At 40.1% G+C, this 23,479-nt stretch overlaps 2 protein-coding genes across 13 annotated transcripts in view; both read left to right on the forward strand.

Moving 5' to 3' along the window:
• chd5 (chromodomain helicase DNA binding protein 5) overlaps positions 1 to 7,569 on the forward strand; it is a 72,058-nt gene extending 64,489 nt beyond the window's left edge. For 4 of the 5 annotated variants that reach the window (XM_079680928.1, XM_079680925.1, XM_079680926.1 and 1 more), the window contains 3 exons: positions 1,622 to 1,785; positions 3,391 to 3,517; positions 4,842 to 7,569. In XM_079680928.1, the coding sequence (XP_079537054.1) occupies positions 1,622 to 1,785; positions 3,391 to 3,517; positions 4,842 to 4,969 (419 nt within the window). In that variant the 3' untranslated portion in view covers positions 4,970 to 7,569. Of the gene's footprint in view, positions 1 to 1,621; positions 1,786 to 3,390; positions 3,518 to 4,599; positions 4,684 to 4,841 lie in introns of all 5 variants that reach the window. The other variant, XM_079680927.1, reaches the window with a different exon arrangement.
• A 3,955-nt stretch (positions 7,570 to 11,524) lies between these two features.
• Positions 11,525 to 23,479, forward strand: part of arhgef10la (Rho guanine nucleotide exchange factor (GEF) 10-like a) — a 152,285-nt gene continuing 140,330 nt past the window's right edge. For all 8 annotated transcript variants that reach the window (XM_079683363.1, XM_079683367.1, XM_079683369.1 and 5 more), the window contains exons 1-3: positions 11,525 to 11,814; positions 19,730 to 20,032; positions 22,348 to 22,375. In XM_079683363.1, the coding sequence (XP_079539489.1) occupies positions 19,735 to 20,032; positions 22,348 to 22,375 (326 nt within the window). In that variant the 5' untranslated portion in view covers positions 11,525 to 11,814; positions 19,730 to 19,734. The remainder of the gene's footprint in view (positions 11,815 to 19,729; positions 20,033 to 22,347; positions 22,376 to 23,479) is intronic.

The following is a 23,479-nucleotide window of genomic DNA, read 5'->3' on the forward strand; positions in this document are numbered from 1 at the left end:
CATTACAGAGGCCATATTATGCTTTTTGGGGTTTTCCCTTTCCTGTAGTGTGTTATAGGTTTTTGTGCATGTAAATAGTCAGCAAAGGCTAAAATCCCAAAGTTCTCTCAAGGGCAGTGGCGAGCCGTGACTTTTATACCTAGGCCCTCTGACCCCCCGGTTATATACAGTCTATGGTCACAGCGTATACTTCAGCGGAATATCAAAACAGCGGCCCGGGGTGCAAAACGCATCAATGACAGCGACCCTCTACCACACAAAACAACACCATTTATAAAAACACCTATCATGACAAGGCACCCACAGCCAAGTAACAATTAAAAATGAATTAAGTCGGCACGGCGGCCCACATTGAAAATGACTTAGGCCTACCTTTGATGAATCAAATCCCTGAAACACAAAATCCATCCTCCTGTCCTTTTGGATGAAGCACTTGATGGTGGGGTCATGCAGCTGATCCTTTGTCCCTCCAGTTTATCATTGTAACTCAATCTTGAAAATGACTCAGTTAATAATCTCGCAACGATGTCATCACTATCGCTGAAGTGAGCCATCATGAACGAACTTATGCTAATCATAAATGTATCGATCATAAATCTATCGATTAGATTTATGATTCGAACATTATAAAAGTAGGGTAGACATGTGGATATAATCCGGCTGAACACAACGTGCATTTATCTAACAGGTTCGTTCCACAGACCTTATTTTCAGCTATTTTCCAAAACCCTATGGAGAAATCCCATTGCTTTCTGTCGAGGGAACCCGAGGGCAGCTTCCTTCCGGGTTTTAGGAATGGTCACTGCACCACTATAATATATATATATATATAATATAATGTAATAATATAATATATACACACATGCATAAACTTCACAGCGGGCGGAACTTGTCATAAAGTCAGCGAAAATAAAGCCCACCCATTTAGAGGGAAGATATTATTGGTCAATTGTACTGTCATTTGACATTACTCTCTCGTTGAGTAATGTAACGCCCCCATTGGACTCCTTTGTTTGCTTCTGTGTAACATAATTACATCATCTATTGGCTAGCGTTCCAACACATGGTACCTGATTTGCTAACGGGCGGGACATCTCTAAGCGGTTGACCATCACAACAAAGCTGGCTAGCTAACCAATCAGAGCAGACTGGGCTCTGGTTTCAGACAGAGGGTGAAAAGAGGTGCAGCAGCACAGGCAGTATGAGGAAAATGAAGAGCTTTGTGAACATTAAAGTATTTAAACATGTCAAAGTAGAGCCATGGCATTCAAATGTTTTCATTGCTCAAAGACGCTTTACAAGCAATTCATTGTTTTAGAATGTTGTTACATGACCTCTGGAAAAGCTGTGGTAAAAAGAAAGGTTTTTTAGCCTTGATTTCAAAAACCTCTGGGTATTATATGAGAGTTAACAAGTATAAAGTATCCTCATATGAACTGTGTGTGTGTGTGTGTGTGTGTGTGTGTGTGTGTGTGTGTGTGTGTGTGTGTGTGTGTGTGTGTGTGTGTGTGTGTGTGTGTGTGTGTGTGTGTGTGTGTGTGTGTGTGTGTGTGTGTGTGTGTGTGTGTGTGTGTGTGTGTGTGTGTGTGTGTGTGTGTGTGTGTGTGTGTGTCTCTTACAGTGCTGAACCAGCTGGAGGAGCTTCTGAGTGACATGAAGGCTGATGTAACCCGGCTGCCCAACATGCTGTCCCGCATCCCGCCGGTGTCAGGCCGCCTCCAGATGTCTGAGCGGAGCATCCTGAGCCGCCTCACCAGCCGGGGCAGCGAGCCCCCCCCACAGCAGGTGAGCAGGGACTCAGAGACTGCAAGAAGGTCAGAGGGTCTTCAGAAAACTCTCTTCCCTTCAAGAAACGATCATTTATAGATTTATTCCTCACCTGGTGTTACCTTGAATTTAAGAAATCTTTGCCCAAAAATGCTCTTAGAAATTGTGGTTAACTGTATATTCCAAGTCTCATTTATCCATGATACAAATATATATATTTTAAATATATATATATTTCTTAATAATTTACAACAGTTGATAGAAAAAGTATTTTCAAAACAAACAGAAAATACTACAAAAATATATAAGACTCAATTATACAATAAAAATTAAAATAAAATGTACCTTAATTTGGCATAAATATTTCTTTCAACATTGAAGTTCTTATTATATATTATTACATGTATTTTTTAGGGGGATCGAATATTTTATTGAATAAGTTATCACTTATTTGAAAGTTCTGTTTGATTTCCTTAAAAAAAACTACGGTTGCAGACAGGCGCATCACAGTGCCCCAAAACATTTCCATTAAGATAAACGTGCTGCAGTTTAAAAAACTACGCTAATAAAGAAACACAGACGTGCCAAAACACCTGGCAGAGTTAAGCGTGTTTCATAGCTGTAATTTTTGTATCAGTATATTTTGAATAACTAGGTAAGCTAGGTCAGCTAGATGCAGATCTGCAATAATATAGGAACGATTCTCGGATCACATTTGTAAAATAAGTTTTTAGTTACTACATGCTGTAATGGTTTGTTCTTGGCAGCATATTACTATGCAGCGGAGGCTGGTGAGGAAATAAGGCGGACTGAAATGTGTGCAGGGCTGAGTACATTTCAGAAATAAAAAGGCTATGGCCCAAAAACGTTAAAGTGCTGTGTATCCACGACTCAGCAACCACATTATTTCTTCAAAAACCTGCGGAGACTTCCTATCCCCAACGGAAGACTTTCCCCAGGTGTAAAGGAAAAAAAGAGTCTGCCTCAAGTTGTTTACTTTCCCCACTGAGCTCCACGGTTCAGTCCCAGAGGATTTAACAAAGGCTGTATTGTCTCATCACTTTCATCTCTGCTGCACCTGTTCATCAGAGCTGAATGTGTTTGTTTTATTCTCTGTTATACAAGAGATCATTACAGCCAAACGCTGCAAATCCTCGTGACTGTGCTTTTTCGGTTGCTATGCCAACTTTTGCCGTAACCGAGGAATTTCTCTGACTTTGAGTTTTTAACTTCCTACCTTCCTGGCTCTTTCTTGAACTAAATCACCGTTGTATAGAATAATTATTTTTGCTGTGGCACTCTCTTGTTATCGTCACATAGAAGTGTGATGTAATTTATTTTAATGCAGCAGGATGACATGACCCCCATAAAAGATGGTTTTATCAAAATATTGTACTGCAAAATGAGTTATTTTGGTACATGTTTCGATCATTCCCATAACCGAAAATAGTGGTTTAACTTAACTTTCGAAATAAGGATCAGAATATCACCCAATTTGGAAGGAATTCCTTACAGTAAATGACATAGTTTATAAAAACATGGTTGTGCTTTGTTTTTACTTGGGTAGGGGTATCCTAACTTTTAATTGCATAACTGTTGTACTTGAATGTTTCTGTTTCCCAGCCTTTCAGCCAGGGGGGGTTCGGCTGCTCCCAGATGTACAGCAGTAGCTTTGGGGGGGGCTTCAGAGGACCGGGGGCTCAGGCCATGGTCAACTTCAGCCAGATGCCTCTGGGACCCTACGTCAGCGGTAAGGATCTTCATTCACTGTAGGGTGCTGCATCATAGGGGAAGGAACACAGCTGCGCCTGGAGGTTGTTAATGACATTTTAATTCATAAATATTTGATTACTGAAGTGAATAGTTAATCAATAGCTCTGATCGACTAGACATCAAATATTTTGGTAACACATTCTATGATGCCCACGTCTATAATGCATTATAAAATCTGTGCTATATAATTATAATTATACACGCTCATACATATTCATGATGCTTTATAATATTAAAAATATATCAACAGATTAAACTGAAGGTTTTTTTGCAAGCCCATGGATATAATGCATGATCAGAATTCCTATTATGGGTTATATAAATAAACTCAATATGAGATATAATTACTGTGCATTACAGTATATGGCATTTTAAAGTAATTATTATTAATGACAACTATTGAAATTAAAATGCACTATGAGCCTTGCAAAAAACAATATCAGTGAGTGACATTATGAAGCACTTGACATTATAAACCATTATAAGTTTATAGTGTGTAATTATCATTGTTATAAAGGATGATGAATCCTTTTGAGTGCGTAAAACTATATTTATACAGTGCTATATTCACATTTTAATGCAATACAAGTATCTTTATTTTGCATTATGGACACAGGGGTCATACTGATATTTTTCTAACATAAAGAAGACATTTCCATAAATGTAACTAATGAAATGAATGACTTCCATTCAGTTTAAACATATGCCAATGTGTTCGATGGTGGAGGTTATTACTTACATTTTTTGATGGCTGCTAAATTGAAACAATGTCAGGGATAATTCAATTAAAGGATCATGCAGGCTAATCATAATGTAGGTCTTATCTTGACCATTTCTATATGTAGTAATTAGATTGTATAAGTGAATAACTGAGATCTGGAGCGTGGGACCCTGAATAGCCTGACAGTTATCATATCAGTTCACACCCTCAAAGACCTCAGATAGGGCAAGAAACACCAGCATTCATGTTTGAAACAGAGCCCCAGGTGAGCTTAACTTATTTGAGTAATAATTCCAATTCCTTTTGTTTTCTCTTCCAAACTGTCCTATCTATCACAGCTGACAGACCGACGTCCTTATTCAACTTTGACCTATCTTACTTACCTTAGTTGCATACACAATGAGGGTTTGCAGACATTTTGGGTATGCTCACTTTCAGTTTTGCTTTTTAATAAGAAGTGCTTGCTCTGTTTGAAAACCACTGAATCATTGTATGTCATAATTCTCACTATAATATGCCCAAACATTTATATTTATTTAGCTTTTACACACTAAAATATAACATCTTTCTTCCTCTTTAGTGTCCTCTAATGGCCCTCCGCCCTCTACAAGCCATCTGGATAAGAAGTCACTTGACTCCTTGAGAGACGTGGCCACGCCTGACCTCAAATCAGGCAAACCGAGTGATGTCATCTGCATAGAGGACTAGGCAAGCTTTGTAAAACTGATTTGAGGTCAGAAAAACTCCCAGGGATGGAATCTGTACGGATGGCGGCTTCCCATTTCCTCCCCCTTCTCTTTCTCCTGCTTCTTCCTGATTTACAATCAACAGTCCAGCTCTCTGATTAATGCAGATGTATCTAACCTAACAATTGCAGTTTTATCTTTCAAGGATCTCATAGTAGTAGATATCTGCTGTTGTTATTGTGTGCTGGAGAGCTAAAGGATTAGGAGGGAAAATGAAGCAGATTTTTTTCTGAAAGAGGATTTTAATTTCTCGCCTCGTGCTTCAAGGTGAAATTTGAATCTGAGATTATGATGCTTTTGATTGGGGCTCATTCTAATCTTCGACATTCTGCATACGCCATGTTGCTTTCTCATCCGCCTATTCCCTGTACACTGTGACTTCGTCCTGACGGAGCTAATTCCCTGTGAAGAGGAGTGGAGTTGAGGAAGACTTCGGTCATCATTTGAGAGGAGATCATTTTTCCTGAGGGCCAGTATTGTTACTTTAATGAATATGTGTTTTGTCATTCATGTAGTAACCAGTGGATATTGATTTGAAAGCATCAAAAACACTCATCATGTATGCAGTAGCTGGACACAGTCTGTCTGAATCCTCTAAAGACTGCCACCCACTGGAAAATTCGGAGTAAGTAATCTCCGCAAAACCTGCAGATAAACTTGACTGCAGTACCAGCAAGGGTTTGGCTTCTTGTACTGTACATACTCAGAGACTGCTGTTTATTTTACCTCACATAGGTCTAATCATAGTGAACATATGTATACAGAAGCCAGGCGAAATGAAGATGGCGCAGAGAAGAAGAAGGTGCAGGAATGGTTTTAAAACGCATTTCAGAGAAGCATTTCTGTGTATGGTACAATATTTGTGATTCTTCTTATATTTGAATGTTAGTATTGGCTGTAGAGCTTAAACCCCGGGGCCATGACCAGTGGGACTGCACTATAAACAGGAACTCTTCTGGTCTCATCATGCAGGGCTTTAATGTTCGGGCCTAACTGAGAACACAGTGGAGAGTTTCTTTTCCCCCTCTTACATACATCCCGGGGACTTTCCCAGTTCCCTTTCAGTGTTAGAACATAATGAAAACACATGTGCTTATAGCATAATGTCACTTTAAGTCTAGTATTTGTTGCAAAACTAGCTTTGCTTCGTTTTACGTTAGTTAAGATAAGATGTATTTGGTGCCATTAAAGAAGATACTCCAGTATGATTTTGTTCTTGGATGCAGTGTATTTCCTCCACAGAGGTGAAGACCGTACTGTACTGTTTCTAAAGATACAAATATTAACAGTCTAAACCTATATTTACAGGAATAATCTCACTTTCCAAGGACCAATTTCTCTCAGCATAACGTCTTCACTTCCTGTTTCGTGAGTTATGTTTTGGCTTTTTTCAAACGGTTTGTTGTTGCCTACTGCTTTACCTCATGTGAACACATGTTAGCATGGTATCGCTACATATCTTGTCCATACTGTTATGTGCTAAAGTGGCAGTCCACTAAGTGAAACAGTATTTTATAAACTGAAGCTTACTATATTTTCTTTATTTCTACAAAGGCATTTCTCGATTGTGGACTTTTTTTTATTTTTTCCAAAGACAAGTGGCATTACATACATGTTTGTATTATAACAGCCATTGAAAGCACATATTTGTCTTTGTCGGGACGACGATTGTGATTGGACTATTTCAAACTGAAGAGGTAATGTTGTACAGAGTTGGTGAGTGTATTTTCTTACTCTTCTTTTTGCAACTTCTTGTCCTGAGGTTCTTTTCCTCTGTCCAGTTTTCACTTACTTACAGTATATTGTGTTACTGGAACCCCTCTTAAATTCAGTTTCAACACATTCTCAGACTGATTTTTTTTTTTAAAGCAACAGGAAATGAACCTTGAAGTGCATCATATGAGTTTTTTGCGCTTTTCTCTGTTGGTGTTTATCAGTGCTGTTTTGTTCATGCCATCTATAATCGACCATGACATGTATTAGGTTGCTTGACGGATAGAACCTCAGAAAAATGTAAATACTTGAAAAAAAATTCAGAGATAAGTCCATCTCAAACAGATCTACGTATGGAACTGAAAAAAAAATGAATGTCTGCTGGATGGTGTTGCCATAGAGGGCACCATATGTGCTCATTAATCGAAATTATGTCCTGGAGTGACGAGAGAACGTCAAAACACGCCACTCCAATGAAATGCAATCAAACTGAAGTCAGTATGAATGTAATGTCTCTTAGAAAAAAAAGGCTTCAGTCTAATATTATAAATATGTTAACAATGTATGTACATGCTTATTAACATGGCTTCAAAAGCTACCAAAAGACCCTGATAAAAGGCACCTTTGTTGCAGCTAATGCACATGCGCATGTGAAGCGTTTGATCTGACGGTTCACTTTGGGGAGGCGTTAGCGTATCTAGCATTTACCGACAATGAGCTCCAAGCAGTGTTAACAGTTCTGATATTTGTGCTGTATAGCAATTGAATGAAAAAGTGAATTATCATCTTTTTATTTGTATTCTGTGTATTTGTTCAATGTGTTTTAATAAATCTTCTGGACAACAGTAACATTGTGTCATTGTTCCTTTCTCTGCAGACCTGCATATGAATAATTGAGTTGAGTTGAAAAGGACTTCAGATTTCATTAAACCAATTGACCATCTGGAGTTGACCTCTTAAACGTGTTCTTTCTGCGTCTTCCAGGGCATGAGCAAGCAGTCCTGTATATGTGATTAGAGGCAGAAATAGAACCACCAGTGTAGTCAGGGACGGATACAAATAGCAGAAAGAGGGCATTCACTAAGTAGTCAGAGTTTAAAGGAGCCCTATTATGCTAATTTTCAGGTTTTATAATTGTTTGTTTTTCCTCTACTTTTCATGTTGACATACTTTAATGTTCACAAAGTGCTTTATTTTTCTCATACTTCCTGTGCTGCAGCACCTATTTTCACCCTCTGTCTGAAACCACAGCCTAGTCTTCTCTGATTGGTTTACTGGCCGGCTCTGTTGTGATTGGTCAAGCGCTTATAGATGTCCCGCCCCTTAGCCTGTCATGTACAATGTGTTGAAGCACTAGCCAATAACAGCACCAACTATGGATGTAAACAAAAGAGTCCAATCAAGGAGTTTTAGGCATGGGGGGAGAGTGTGTGGGAGAGGAACTGTGGGACTTTAGCACTTTAGAACATTTTAATAACAATATCATACAGCAAATTGTACTCAAAGTTTTATATTCTGCTGTCTCTCAAGAATCAGAATAAATACTGATAGAGACCAAATCAAACAATATGTAGGAAAGTGGAAAGGACGTACAAATTTGAAAATGATATAATAATTACTCTTTGAAAGTATATAAACTTCACAAAAAAAGCATTACAAACAAATAAGTGAATCAGGTATAAAGAAATTAAGTAGTTGCAGGATAACCATAGCAAATACTTTATTTACTATATGTATATTGTACAATGTTAAATAACATTATTATTAACATTGATGTTACATATATTGGGTGGTACAAACAGATTAGGCAGCCAGTGGGAGAATCATAACATAGTAGGTTGCATAACAGTGGTGTTGTTGTGTGTGGTGGTCTACCAGGGGCTGTGGTGGTTATGCAGTCTGACAGGGTGTCCTGGAGGGGGGGGCACGTTGTACGACAATGACAGCTCGGCCATTGTTCTCCTTTCTCCCACCTCCTCCACAAAGTACATTGTTTTGCCTCTTTAACTCTCTTGTTGTGTTTGATTTGAATGCAAGACATATTTCCTGCGTTTTCCAGCTGCTGTTTAACTAAATACGTGTCCCAATGAGAAACAATCAAATGAAGTAATCATTTGTACTTTGGTAAATGTATGGCCCACTGCAATAAAACAAGCTATAGTTGAAGAGAAATTCCCCAATCCTTATAAAAGCTTTCAAAGGGAGTGGGGAATCATTTATCTGCTTTAATTTATATTTTTGCATCATTACAATTTGCAATTGAAGATACTGCACTCCTTTTTATTATGATTATTTTTGAGTTGGATATCATTGTGCTTACTTAATGTTTTTCAAGACAGTACAGGCTCATTTACAGGCGGATGAAACTCCATGGAAACACACACAGTTTACATGGTCAACGAAAAAGATGATGGCAAGATGTTTGTGCTGCTTTACACTCAGCATGTTCATTCCTTATTCTTATGTTTTATTTGTTATGCTCAGACATTCTTTCCATATCCTCAGAATTCCTAATGTTTTCATTATTGTTTCTTGAACAGTAGGATATAGTGCAGCATATACTATTTGATAATACTTAATGTAGATGTTGAATAAGTGAATGAACACTGGTTCCCATCTTTCATGCCTTCTCAGTCCTTTTATAATCTACTAGGTGTGTGTGTGTGTGTGTGTGTGTGTGTGTGTGTGTGTGTGTGTGTCAAAATACTTCCTGATTAAATAAGATTAAATTAGATATACTTTATCTCCCAAATGGAAAATTGTTTTGTCACAGCAGCATGTTAACAAGGCTTTGCCCATATTGAAAACAAAAACAAATACAATAGAAAATAGATACATATCTATAAAGTATATTTTATGCGCCGCAGGCAGGCTGTACATGTTGTGTTGTTTTTCCCTCCTCTTGCTCTCTTTTTTTTTCATTGCAGCTAATCAGCAGCTGATCAGTACCTGCCTGGGCACCTGAGACAGACGGCTGATTGGATCCCGCCACCCTCAGCTGGCCTATCAGCAGCCAGGGCCAGTCATAAAAGAGGCACCCAGGAAGCCTTCGTCCTCTAAAACCTGGGCCTGCTGCTGACTACAGAGCTGCTGTATGATTGCTTGTTAGTTGCTGATTCTACTGTGGATCTTGTTTTCTGAGCATTGTTGAATGTGTCTGTGGTGGGAGGTGGAGGAGTTAGGCAAGTTTGGGGTACCCTGCTACATCTCATCACCTAGGTAACATCTGTTGGACACACTAGGTCAGTGGATTTTTGCCACCCCTTTGTTTTGCTTTGTCTCATTTTTAGTAGTTCAGATAGTGAGTTTTTTTTTTTTTAGTTTTGGTTTCAAAGGATAGATTTAGAGCATAGTTTTGTTATATTTGTTTATTTTGTTTGGCCCAATCTCCTTAGTCTCCTTCTTCTCCTCACTTAAAGAATATTTGTTTGGCGTTATTTTTGTGAACAGAATAAATACATTTGTTAACGTTCACTATGACTCTCTCGTTATTGGTTGTTGTGTGTACTGTCCCCAGTTCCCCTAGACCAATCTACTACTTAAAAATATATAAAGATAGTATACTATATCAATTCCAGAAGTAGTTGCAATTTTCTCAAATGTAAATGTAGGTTTTAGGTTAGGAAGTGTGAGTAAAATATGTGCAAATCATTTAGGTTTATTGACATTTAAAGGTCCCATGTCATGGCCATTTCTACTGATCATAATTCCATTGTTGAGGTCTACTAGAATATATTCATATTATGCAATATTCCTCTCACATTGGTTTCTCATACAGCATCTCTGTATAAATGTGTATTCACTCTCTGTCCTAAACGGCTTGTTGGAGCTCCGGCTGAAGCAACCCCATCTGCGAGGCTCCACTAGCACCCGCAATCCCCCACCCCCCAAACGTGGCGCACCTACAGTTCGTGCCACAGTTTCGCCGCTGCGAGGCTCCACTAGCAACCCCCCCCCCCCAGCACGTCACAATTTCGCCGCAGAGAGGGTGTGTGTTTGTGAGGACCAATGGGTCCACTTGGGTATGGGCACTTCACCATACCCAGGAAGAACACAATGGAAAAAGAGAAATCTCCAACGAGGCGTTTTGGGGCAGCAATGGACAGGTATTTTTCTTAGTTTTACTCGCTACAGGTTGTACTTTGAGGGTTTGTGACTTTGCAGACCGTTTACATGCATAAAAACCTTCATAACACAAAAGGGGATGGGTAATAACCGGAAACGCATGGGACCTTTAAGGGAAATTATAATTATACAACTCTAATTCTGTATTACTATTTTAATTTGATTGCAACACACATTGTCAAAAAAACCTAAAAACAATCAGTATTTATATTCTTGATATACATTTTTTTATTGAGCAATGTGTCATTTTACCTTTGTAAATGTTAACAAATACACTGCATGTATTACTCCAATTCATTCGGATGTTCCCTTTAAATCCCCTTACCTCCTTTTTCTTTTTAAATCTCAGCCAATGATAAGACAGACTCCGGTACCATGTGAACAGACAACTTCAGTCCGACACGGAAGTGCTCAGACAGCATTGCCCCTAATTCCTTCTGTCCGGCCCACTTCTACTGAGAAACTCCCCTCATTGGTCAACACACATCGACTCTGCTGCTCTGCCATTGGCTGCTTGTGTTTGGGAGCCCTCACCCTGCTTTGTGCTGCTGTCTGGGCAGCAGCAGGGGTCTGGGGAGTGGGAGGAGGGAGTTAAGCAAAAGAAAGGACAGAATGAGACTGGAGGGGTTGTGTGGGGGGAAGAGACCCATCTAAAAAAGAGAGGGACAGAGAGGGGAGATAGAGGGAGGAACTCAAGCACACAGAGGGAGAGGGGAGGGAGCAAAGAGGGTTACCTCATAGAGAGCTGCTAGTGTGCACACGGAGCAGGGAGAAGTTGTGGGAAAGTAAACAGCACAGGAGAATCCAATCTGTTTCAGCCCCTTGCAGCCCCCGCAGAACAACAGAGGGATGAGTGTACTGGAGCCGGTAGTGTGGTAAAAACTGAGAGTTTATGGGAGGTAACCAGGATTAAAGGGCCACCAGGGAGACCTGAAGCTTCTCGGAGGACACACTACTGAAGGCAAGGAGGTGAGATATCATGTTATCCTTTAAACACTTTCCTTCCTCCATTCTGTCTCTCTCCCTCCTCTCTCTCAGCATGGTTAGCATGTTGCAGAGACAGCAGCTTTGTCCATTGATGGAGTGGAGTTGGGGGGTGGGTGTTGCTGGTTTGTGCCTCTCTGTCTCAGCCGGTGGAGGAGGAGAGGATGGGAACGACATAGTAGCCGTGTGGCCTTTTTTTGTTGAGTACACACCATCATGGACGATTAAACCCAAGCCGGCAGAGCTACAGAGCGTGAGGCCTTGTTATGATAGCAGCAGTTCCTGAGACAGACACAAGGAAGGATGAGCGGGAGATTGCCGGCTCATCCAAGACCCACACCTCTGGCCGGCTGTTTTTCTGCAGCACTGCACAACTCTCCCACAGCCTCAGGCTATAAAAAGAAATCCTCTGGCCCGTCCTTAACTATTCCAGTTTGACGGTTACTTCCCGGAGTACAATAGCCCCTCCCAGGATGGATTTCATGCTGCCTCTATACTCTGCAACAGAGGGGAGACGGGAGTGAGGGGGACTAGGAGACCTCTGACCAACTCATTTGCATTTTAAGCTAGGGCACTGTTTCTGCCTCACTTGCCGGATGTCCAAGTAGTAACTCCATGGACTCACTGTATCAGATTGTTTTCTTCTTAGTCACAGTCTAGCACTTCCAACACACATTAATAATCCATGCATGCATGGCCTGCTACCACAAAGACTTCACTATCAATGGGAACTCTTCCTCTTTTGGCACACACTCGCCCATGAACTTGTACTAATGCATTGATATGTACACACACGAGGCCTTGGTGCTCAAAACACAATCGGTCATTTGATAGTGGTGTCACGCCTGCCATATGTTTACAGGTGTACTGTGTGACACACTGACTGCATTCCCATGGGAATGTCAGATTACCCAACAGAAGGAAGTCAGGGATGTTTGTAAATTGAGGCCTACCTTCAGTATTTTGTTGTCAACCAAACAGGACTTAATATCCTCTAAGATCTTCCGATAAACCTTCAGGCCAAAGCAACATAACTACTCTAATTTGAAGAATAATATGAAGCTCATATCTTTAATATGAATCATGATAGCTTTAATTGTTGGTATTTAGCCAATATTAAATGCCTTTCATGACACTTCCTGAATTGTGACTGAACACTTTGATTCAGAAGCATATTTTCATAGATGATATCTAATAAGATTGGAGCTCATTTTCTCTCACATTGATGATAGTGAAAGCATGCCTTGCTGCCTAATTCTGTATGATGGCTAAGTTCAGACAAACACAATGCTTGATGCTAAATGCAAAAACCTGACTGGGAAAAAAAGATTTAGGTCACTTTACCAGCCAAAATCGAGAGACTGATTTAATCCGACATTTTAGATCTGCTCAAGGGTAGTTCAAATAACTGCTGTTGTTTCATTTCACGGCATTGCTATACTAGTGCTGATACTGTTGTCCAGGATCAGGCTGAATTTGGTTGAGGACGTAGCTAATATCTCTAAGATTGGAGCTTTGCCGTTGAATCAGAAACAGAACTCAATTTGGACACATTTCTCTTAGTCTGTACTACTTCAAAGGGCTATAGACATGGCAAATCTACCATACAGGATCATCACACAAACTAAAACTAAAAAGTGACTTTCTTTTGGGTCTTTTAATGTGTAAACGTATTGGATATGTGCAAACTCTGGACTTTGGAAGTGAAGCTGTCTATAAAAATGGATGCAAAATGTGAAACGTCAGTTTACCATTTATGAAAAGAACCGATAAGCAAAACAAAGCATGATCTGTGTGCTGTAGTAGAAAGTGGCTCTACATATAAAAGCTAACTTCATGTTTTATGGGGATAATTTAGCGTGTGAATACAAGTTCATAGGAGTTCTTCCGTGGCAAGCTGTGGCAGGTCTGAGATTCTCTGGGAAACATCCTCGATGACATGTCATCTTGGGGTTGGAACCTGGTAGGGTGGAGAATGAAAGGCGTGGTGGGCATGTACCAGACAGGGAGTGTTTGAACCGTTTGTTACATCAGAGCAGGGTTTTGAAGTATGACACTGTGCACACAAACAATGCTATCTGCATCATACTGTGGGCTACAACTTATTTCAGACTTTGCAATCTGAATGCACAGACAAATATCACTGGAACACGATGATTCACAGGCCAGGTCATCAATACAGGGTTAAGATTAAAGAGTCTTTTTCTGTGTGACTTCTGAATGTTAGTCACACTTGGTCAAAAAACTGTAGGTGTCACTTCTCTCTTTTACTTAGCAATGACTCATCAATTGAGTCATATTATTCAAGCAGCAAGTCTTTTTGAATATACTGCTGAGCATGCTAATAAGAGGGCCAACACAGAGGGTCAATTACAATAACTAACTTCCATTTCTTTTTTGAATAACAGCATATCCATTTCACCTCTCCTGTCACTACCTCTGCACTACCCTCACAATAATACAACAACACCTGAAGGATGGATTGTATTTTGAACTGTACCCACTCTAGAAATCAAAGCCAAGATATCGCGACCTCTTTTGCATTTAGTTGTTCTATTCCTGATAACAGTTTAACTCTTGTGGGTCCCCAAAATGTATTGAAATGCAATTTAAAGGGGGCCTATTATCCTAATGTTCAGGTTCGTATTTGCATGTGTTGTGCTTCTACTGTGACATGTCTACATGCTTTAATGTTCAAAAAGGTGTTTATTTTTCTCATACTGCCTGTGCTGCAGCACCTCTTTTCACCCTCTGTCTGAAACCAGATTGGTTAGCTGGCCTGCTCTAATGTGATTGGTCAACTGCTTAGATATGTCCCGCCCCTAAGCCTATCACGTAAAATATGTTGGAGACATTGGAGAGTTACTGGAAAAGTAAAAAATTACTTTGATGGCTGTACTTGTTTTACATGGGAATAGGGAGTTGACAAACAACACACAAATCAAGAAACCATAAATGACGACTTCAAAAACGACTCCATGTGCCAGGAGCGGTTGCGGCACGTAATACATTTAGCCTTACATGAGTTTCTGTTCGAGCCTTCAGCTAGTGCTGTATTCCTAAGCTAGCTAGTTAATGACTAACTTTATAAACAATAACATACTGTGGCTGTGAGGTGGAGTGGTCATCTTTTTGAAGGTTGGTGGTTTGATTCCCAGCCCTTGCAGTCAACATGTCCATGTGTATTTGTGTAAGATACATCCCCGAGTTGCTCCCGCTGGCATCGCCACTGGTGTGTTAGTGTGTGTGAATGTTAGTCTTTCTGAGCAGGTGGCACCTTGTATGAATGACTGTGAATGGGTAAATACTGAATTGTTTATATAAAAGTGCTTTGAGGGGTCGTAAAGATTGGAGTAGCTTTATATAAATGCAGTCCATTTACCATTTTCTGTAAAAAGATCATGGTGTCTCACAATGGTTGAAAACAAATTTGGTGGGAGAATGGTAGAGACCGAGTGAGATTGGGTTTTGTTATCCATAAAAACTGAGAGAAATGTATTTGTTACGTTGTTGGCATTGACCAACCACCCAGTCCAGCCTCGGAAGATACAACATGAAAAATGGTGTGCCATAAGTATTTCTCTTGATAAACCAAAGCATTGTCAAGTTAAAACATTCAGGACATTCTTATCTCTGTTCAGTGTTTATTCAATAAAGCACACATGAGTCCAGCATCCTGAGCAAAAATACCATATGGGAGGTGGAGGTTACTCCTCTGTGTCCTTGAGTAATGGCTGCGACACCATCAGCACATCTCTGCTGTTGAGGACTGACACTACTGGAACTGCTGCCCACAGCAGAGGGCATATGAAGGCCGGGCTGTCTCCTGAATGAATAACATGTTCCTGAATGTCTTAACTTTGGCCAAATAACCTAAAACCTGGGGGACGGTATCTTAAATATGCATGGTTAACCTTCTAACCTGTTGTGTTTACTGTGGAACATCATATTCCACATTGCCTTCGGCACGCAGTGTTCAGAAATGTAAAATATTGAAAACATGATGAATAATTCAATAGAATGTGTTCTTCTGTATTTCATGAAACCTTTTTTGGAAGGGCAATGTTAAGGCGAATCCATGAAATGAACAACTTGCCACCCGTTGGGATGCCTTTTGACAGCCTGAGAAATATACTGTTCTCCAGGAGCTGTTTGCAGTTCCAAAATTGGCCACGTCACACATTGGTATCTCTTGATAGGAAGTCCTCAGGGAAAGCTGAAGAAGGAAGCAGCGCAGGAGGCAGAAACGTCTCTGCCTGGCACTGTTTGTTGTTGTCAACGGTCCGCTGCTCTCTCATTGTCTGCTGAGTGTTTGTGTGCCGTTTGCTGTTAAGGCAAAAGCTTTAAGTAGCAGTGGGCTCAGTGACTTTCTGTTAGATTTTCCAATGCTGTTTATTCAGTCGTCACCAGCTGCTGCTCTCTGCCATTGTGTATTGATATACCCGACTGACACTGACCAATGGATGTGAGGTTTGTCTGCACTTGGTCAAACATAGCATTCTCTAAATCAGTGGCTGGAACTAAATATGCGGCCCAGCAGATCAGCAAAGTCCTTACTGAATACTTAGAAAGCAGAAACAGTTTTTTGTCCTTAAATTTAACTTTTTAAAGCAGATTACATATCCGTTCTGCTTTGTAAAGTGAAGTACAGTAAAAAAGGGAGCTCAGAAGAAATGAGGCAACCTAAATAATGTGCCAAGTACACACAAGATCCAACTCAGTAATCAAGGATTGCGCAATTTAAATGTAAAAATCGTTGACTAAATTACAATAAAAAACAACACTGAATATGAAAATCCCAAAACTGCTACATTTCAACAAGACGTTACATAATTTTTGAAGTTTTAATCAGGATTTTCTAAGCCTATGTACCGCAGATCACAAATGAAAGTGTACACACACCTCACTTCCTTTAGTCGTAGACAACATCCCTTTACTCATTAGCACATTTGGTGAACAGCGGGAGAGTTTCCGAGCTCTAAGTAGGTCAGGGACAGGGTGTGTAGGAGTCAGTTTCATCTCTATTCTGTGATGTATGATGTAAGAATAGCTTTCACAAAGCTCCACTCCCGGGGCTCTTTATTTTTCTAAGCTGGAGAGTGTTTGATGGCTTGTCCAATTGCCTCCCTTCAAAGAAAGTTTCTCAGAATACCTGTCATCTTGATTCTGCGGAGGGTTATTTTTTGAAGTGAAAAACTTTTAGGCTTCCAGTTTTGTGTGTGTGTGTGTTATCAAGCTAAACTTTTATTCAAGGGACCAGCTGTCTTGTTGATTGTCATAATGTGGAAATATGAATTATAGTTCCGAGATATCACGGCGGTTCGTGTTCACTTAATCCTTTCACTCCAGTGAACAATGAAGAATGATATCTTAGTTAGCATGGCTTTCATCTGTAGAAGAGCAGTGGGAAGACATTCTGGTGGTTTGGTTTCCATAACGTTGATTCAAAAGGGACACAATTTTTTCTGTTCAAGTTCTAGTAATCAAATTAATGTGTAAAAATACTTTTTGATAGTAGAAGTCCTGCATTTAAAATGTTTCTTTAATATATGCATAAACGTAAAGCACCAAGACATACTTAAAGAATAAAAAGTACTCCAAATGAAAAATGGCCGATTTCAGAAAAACATCCAGAGAAACCCCTCTTTAGGGTACTTTGGGATTTTAGTTTTACTATTTACAGACCATTTGTGGACCAAAACCTATAACACACAGGAAAAGATACCCCACCAAAAGCCAAATAGGTCCTCTTTAAGATGGAGCTTATGACTCATTCAAGGAATTAATAGTTCGTCTAAGTTATCTTAACCTATAATAATACATGATAAATGATATAAATATTTTGTATGATGAATCAGAATCTTCAAAGTAACTTAAGCAATCATGTAAAAAGTGAAAAGCACATGATTTCTCTTGCACTTGTGTGAGAGTGGAAGTATAAAAGGAAATGGGAATACTCCAGTAAAATACCTGAAACTTGCACTAAAGTAGAGTGAATACTTAGTTACTGTTCACAACAAGTACAGTGAGCCATACTATAGCCTACACAGCAATGACCTGTGAGCTAATCAGTGCTGCAGTGACGAACGTAGAAACAATTCTTTCTAAGGCTGAGCATAAGTTTTTCCCTCCACAAAAGAGTCATTGTTTATTTGACCGATGTGTAGGCCGACTGGAAAAACTGTGTGTGTGTTACAAGAGGAGGAGGCTTGGTCCAAAGGCTGCTGGGCATATCGTAAACATGCAGAGAACAGATTCCTAAAGAATGCAACAACCCTTGCTTTTATTTTTCTAGGTAATTTAAAGCCTTCTTCAACACATATGGTAATTAAGATTTCAAAGGCATCACTGCTACTGAACCACAGTGCTAACAAACATCATGCCTGCATTCAGCTGTCAAAAAGCAGTAGTAAAAGATAATGAGAGCTGTAACTGACAGCATAACAGCCCATGTGTCCAGGTTAAACACCATGCTGCTCACAATGAATTGTATAGCCCGGCCCAGTTTCAGCCGCCTCCGCTCCATGCTGTCATTCCCCCAAAGGAGTCCGACAAACTGCCCCATCAGGCCCAAGAATGTTCCAGCATTGGAAGCAGTTTAATGCTAATCAAAATGTAAAGCAGATGTTGGGTTCATTGAGCGGTACACCAACATGCACAGAGCGGGTACGTCAGAGAAAATCCCCACTTTGTGTAATAAAAAAACAATTTCTGTTTGCAGCATTTTCATTCCTTGAGAGCTGGTGCGTCAGGGAAGATGTCCATTTTATTTTGAAAATATGCTAAAAACAATTCTCATTCATTTACATGACTGCAGCTGACAATTTACATGGCCGGCTTTTTGTTGAGGAAGTACCATGGGTTTCAAATCACAAAACATGATGTGTTTGCAAATACAGTATGACTGCTTGTGTATTTCGTATTTGTTGAATTTTTTCCTAAAGTTTTGTTTGCTGTCAGACCTGTTTCGATTGATAGGACTAGGTGTAATTAGCCTCTTAGATAAAGAAGGTCTGTATTGTTGGGGCACTTTACATCAGTGTGTGTGTGTATCTTAATTAATCTGCCACTAAGCCTCGTCAGACTTTTATGCTTGGCAGTTTAACAGTTTTCTAATGGCCATATGTCATTTTTATAGAGCTAAGATTGAACTCTCTCTGTGCATGTTGTCTAGATCTAAGTGCCGATCACTCAGTTTTATGGATTTATATAGTCAAACAGTTTAAAAAGAAAGCAACATTTATGTTTTTTTATGCATTGCAGGTAAACACTACGGCTGAACACAAGTCTGACAATTACTGTCAAACCTTTTGTTGTAAACCAGCTGCAGGGTTAAGAGTTCATTGCAGTGTCATTTACCACAACACTGATTTGTATCTAAAAGTGTTCTACATGCATCTGTTTTGTTTAAGCAGCCTTGCTATGTTTATACATTCCAGAGAACATTCCAATCTTTCCCTGCTTACCTTTATTTTTGTGTGCCATTATTCAAATAATTCCAAACACGGTGGAAGTTAAAACAACATTTTGAGTGTCGGTACTCTGGAAATAGCAGATTAAGGCTCAAGCAATAAGTCCTGAGTTCATATTAAGTGCAGCGTGTTATCACTTACAAAGAAAAGACTGCTTATGATAATATGAATGGAATCTTTTTTCTGTGCTTCTGATTTTTAGAATAGACATATTTAAAAGCTTGCAAATCCTGGAAGAAAGAATAAATCCTATCCTAAATTATTATTATAGAGATGAAGTGCTATCATTGTGTCATTAAAAAACCTTAAGTAACCCTGACTTCTTTTATACTAAAACTTGATTATTTGGTATCAATCATTTAATCACAAGTTTCATTTCAACTCATTTTGGAACAAACTTATAACTTGAATTTCGTTTCTTTTTTTAGGGAGCATGTCGGCAGTGATGCCTCAACAGCAACCGCCAAAGGAGGAGGAAGAGGACGAAGATGAAGAGCAAGGGGAAGGGTTTTCATTTGAGGACAGTGGGGATGAGGAGAAACCTCAGGGGGACAGTAAGGGCATCCCCTCTGACTCTGTTGGATCAGTCCAGTCATCAAAAAAGGAGGACAGTGAAACATCAGGAAGTTCATCACTAACAGGCACAGACTGCACACAACTTCCTATAACATCGCCTCCTGCTGGACAGGAGGAGATCCTCACCGAGGATGTAGATTCAAATTCTACTGCAGGTAACACATTTGCACGATTAATGTACAGATGATATGACTGGAATCGTTTTTTAGAACAATCTAAACATGATAAATGTGCACTAATAGGCAGTACTTGATGTAACCAATTTAGAGTCTTTATCTGATACCAATAACAATGCATATCAATCAGGGGCGGACTGGCCATTGGGAATACCGGGAGTTTCCCCGGTGGGCTGGTGCTGTGTGTGGGCCGGAGGGCCAAAAAAAAGAAAGAAAAAAAAGTTCCTAAATCCTACCGGCCAACATTTGTAAGTGTTCCGGCCACTCCCTTTTTATTTTTTTGCTTACCTAAATCCTACCGGCCCACATTTGAAAGTGTTCCGGCCCGGCCCAGCCCAGCCCAGCCCAGTGGGGTGTTGCCCGCTGGGCTGGGCCGTTTTGATAGGCTATCTTTGTTCTATCTATCTGTTTCAATTTCACACATCAGGCCCGTAGCAGCTGTCACTGCGCAGTGAACGACCAGGAGTGAGTGACTGAGAGACCTAGCTGGCAGTTGCTTACAGATGGATAAACAAGCTCCAAAGCGTAAAGGCGTTTTTGTATAGTTTGTGTATACAGTATTGTAGCGAGCCCTGGGTTCAGAGGGAGGGGCTTGCATAGGGGAGGGGGGGTTGGCAGGGAAACGGGGTTCAGGGGGAGTGGCTGTACGGCTGGACCCGAAGGATAGAAAAGGGGGAAGTGACGTCTGACTCAGAGGTCGCGCGGCTGTGGAGAAGAACCTTCTATTACTGAGTTTAGGCTAGTTAGCTAGCAGGTTTATTGTTTTGGGTGCAGTCACTTTTGCCTCCACTTGCTGTTCAAATAAATGTTTAAAGAAAAAGTAAATCTGTTTACAGTTCTGTTTTATATGGGTGTTGAAGAAGAAGAAGAAGAATTGGGAGGGATGAAACCCTCTTTAATGGTCACACATGCAGAGCACACAGCAGACACAGTGAAATGTGTTCTCTGCTTTTAACCCATCCTAGTACCAGGAGTCTAGTACTAGGAGCAGTGGGCAGCTATTGTACAGCGCCCGGGGAGCAATGGGAGTGAGGGGGGAAGGGGGGTGTCCGGTGCCTTGCTCAAGGGCACCACGGCAGGGCAGGAGGTGAACTGGGACCTCTCCAAGTAGAAGTCCACACTCCAAATGTAGGTCTGGTCGGAAACTTGAACCGGCGATCCTACGGCTCACAGTCCAAGCCCCTACTGACTGCCATAGATTTAGTCCCTAATTTTGCTCTCAAAGTGCACCAGACATTGATACATTTAACTTCAACATTTAAAAAATAATCTTTCCACCACTGCTGATGGGTGTAGACTTTGACAGTTTGACAGCATCAAATTAACATAACCTCTACCATTTTATTACTGTAGAGACATGGATAGTAGTTAAACTGCTGTACTGTAACCAAAATCCCCATGCTGGGTTCTATCTTCTCAACATGTTCACTGTCATCAAACTGCTGCGGGGCATACCACTGAACCACTTCTCACTTAGTCACTGTGCAATAATCTGCCTTTGATAAGCTGGCTCTGAGATTTTATGTTTCTTATTTAGTTGACGATCAGTTCTCCAAAGCCACACACTGTGTGAGTGACTTCAGCTTGTTAATCTCTTTTTAACAGCATTTAATTAATGCCTCAGGCAGGCGCAGCTGAGTTAACTTTCCTTTAATTGGCTGGAGATATGTATATAAGTATGATATATTTACTACCTGGCTAACGTTGCCAAACAGACCCTTGTAATTACAGGGAAAAAGAGAATAAAGAGATTTCGGTCTTGGGGAAGTTCTGTTGGACAAAGTGGAGCGATTAATGCTTAATTAAAAAGCTTTTTAACTAAGTATATGTGCAGTAATCTGTTAAGTGGACTGTGGTGATGCAAAGGGGAATTTCGGGAGATTATAATGGTGTGTAGTGGAGGTCTAATAAGGAGAGCTGTTATAAATTCAGATCCCCCTCCAACACATCATATGGTGGGAAGGAAATTGATCATGACATTTATTTTCCTTTAATGCACTTCTCCTGTTACAAAACAACCATGCAAACTCATTGTTGTGACAACCCCACACAATCTACTAAATTATCTCTTAGGTGTTCTCCATGTGAGCAAGCGTGATTTTTTTTGACAGTATCTTTTTAAGGTTTTGAGAAGCTCTACTGTGTACAAGAAGTAACAGACTAAGTGATAATATTTCAAAGTCAAAGTCGTTCACGCTGGCTTTTTAAATGCTGACAAATTTGTGTTTTCCACTATCTTCTTCCTTTGATTTGGAATAGTTTGTCTCATGGTTGCTATTTTTTCATTTTGACAGATGTTCCAGTCAAAGAGTCACCCAGCGGGTAAGTTGCCTTTGATTCTCATTACAGTGTGGGGAAAATTACTACAAGGCGTTTTAGAAAGTAAACTCAACATCAAACTACATCAGCGTTTTGTCATTATGTCTGAGACAATGTCACGCTTACACTCAATCAGAACACGCAACAGTGGGTATGAGATACTGTGATGTTACGCTGTATCCATTTGAACAACATTTAGATGCCAGATGGCGTGTCACACCCGAAGTGACAAGTGCTAATGTCAGGAATGGAGTGATGATACTGATACAATCCTAGAGGGAAATCACATGATTGCCTTATTCATAATGATGCATGTGGTATAATATGATGAGCATGGCTTATATCATATCATGTCGTGTCAGATGGATTTAATTTAAAAAGTCAGTCACGCATTGACAAAAAAGAAAATGTCTCAATATTTCTATATCGGTATGTGGAGCGGTCTCGTGTGAACGGACACGTTTCTGGTGCCTGTTGCGTGTGGACGGAAGACTTTTTTAATAACGATTGCGGTCCGTTTGCAGGTGGAGCGTTGCCCATGTAGGCGGAGCGTCACCGCCCACTATTCCGGGCTGACGTCAGCTCGGATGGAATCTGTATCCGCTCGTTTTAGCCCCGTTTTTAAAAGATTTGGGTACGGAGGAAAAGAGAGGGTTTTATTTTCTGACGCTGCGTGAGTTCCCCGACTCACCGGGGACACATCTTTATACGACATCACAAAGTGCATTTTGCATGAAAGGTCCCCTTTTTAAGTTTAATATAGTCCTCTCTACAATGTCTGCTGCTGTCCGAATGGCAAATGGAATATAATTTGTGATGCTCAAAGCAATTAATAATGACATTTTCCTTCAGCAGTAATAGATCTTCTTCATGGTAGTATTTTGAATTTTCATGCAGGAAAAAAAACAGGGTTAATTAATAAATACTAGCTGGCTTAATTAACGTAAATGTCCCTTTAGGCCTTTCCTGTTAGCTAGTGTTTTCAAAATATAAACTGGGACACCCATGTTATATGCAGCCTTAATTAATGTTATTAATTTCACCTGTGCGTTACCTGCTGTGAAAAATAAATATCTGCCTTGAAAAAAAGTAAATGGAATTTATGCT

Source organism: Notothenia rossii (genome assembly GCF_949606895.1).
Source record: "Notothenia rossii genome assembly, chromosome: 5".
Taxonomy (NCBI): Eukaryota; Metazoa; Chordata; class Actinopteri; order Perciformes; family Nototheniidae; genus Notothenia; species Notothenia rossii.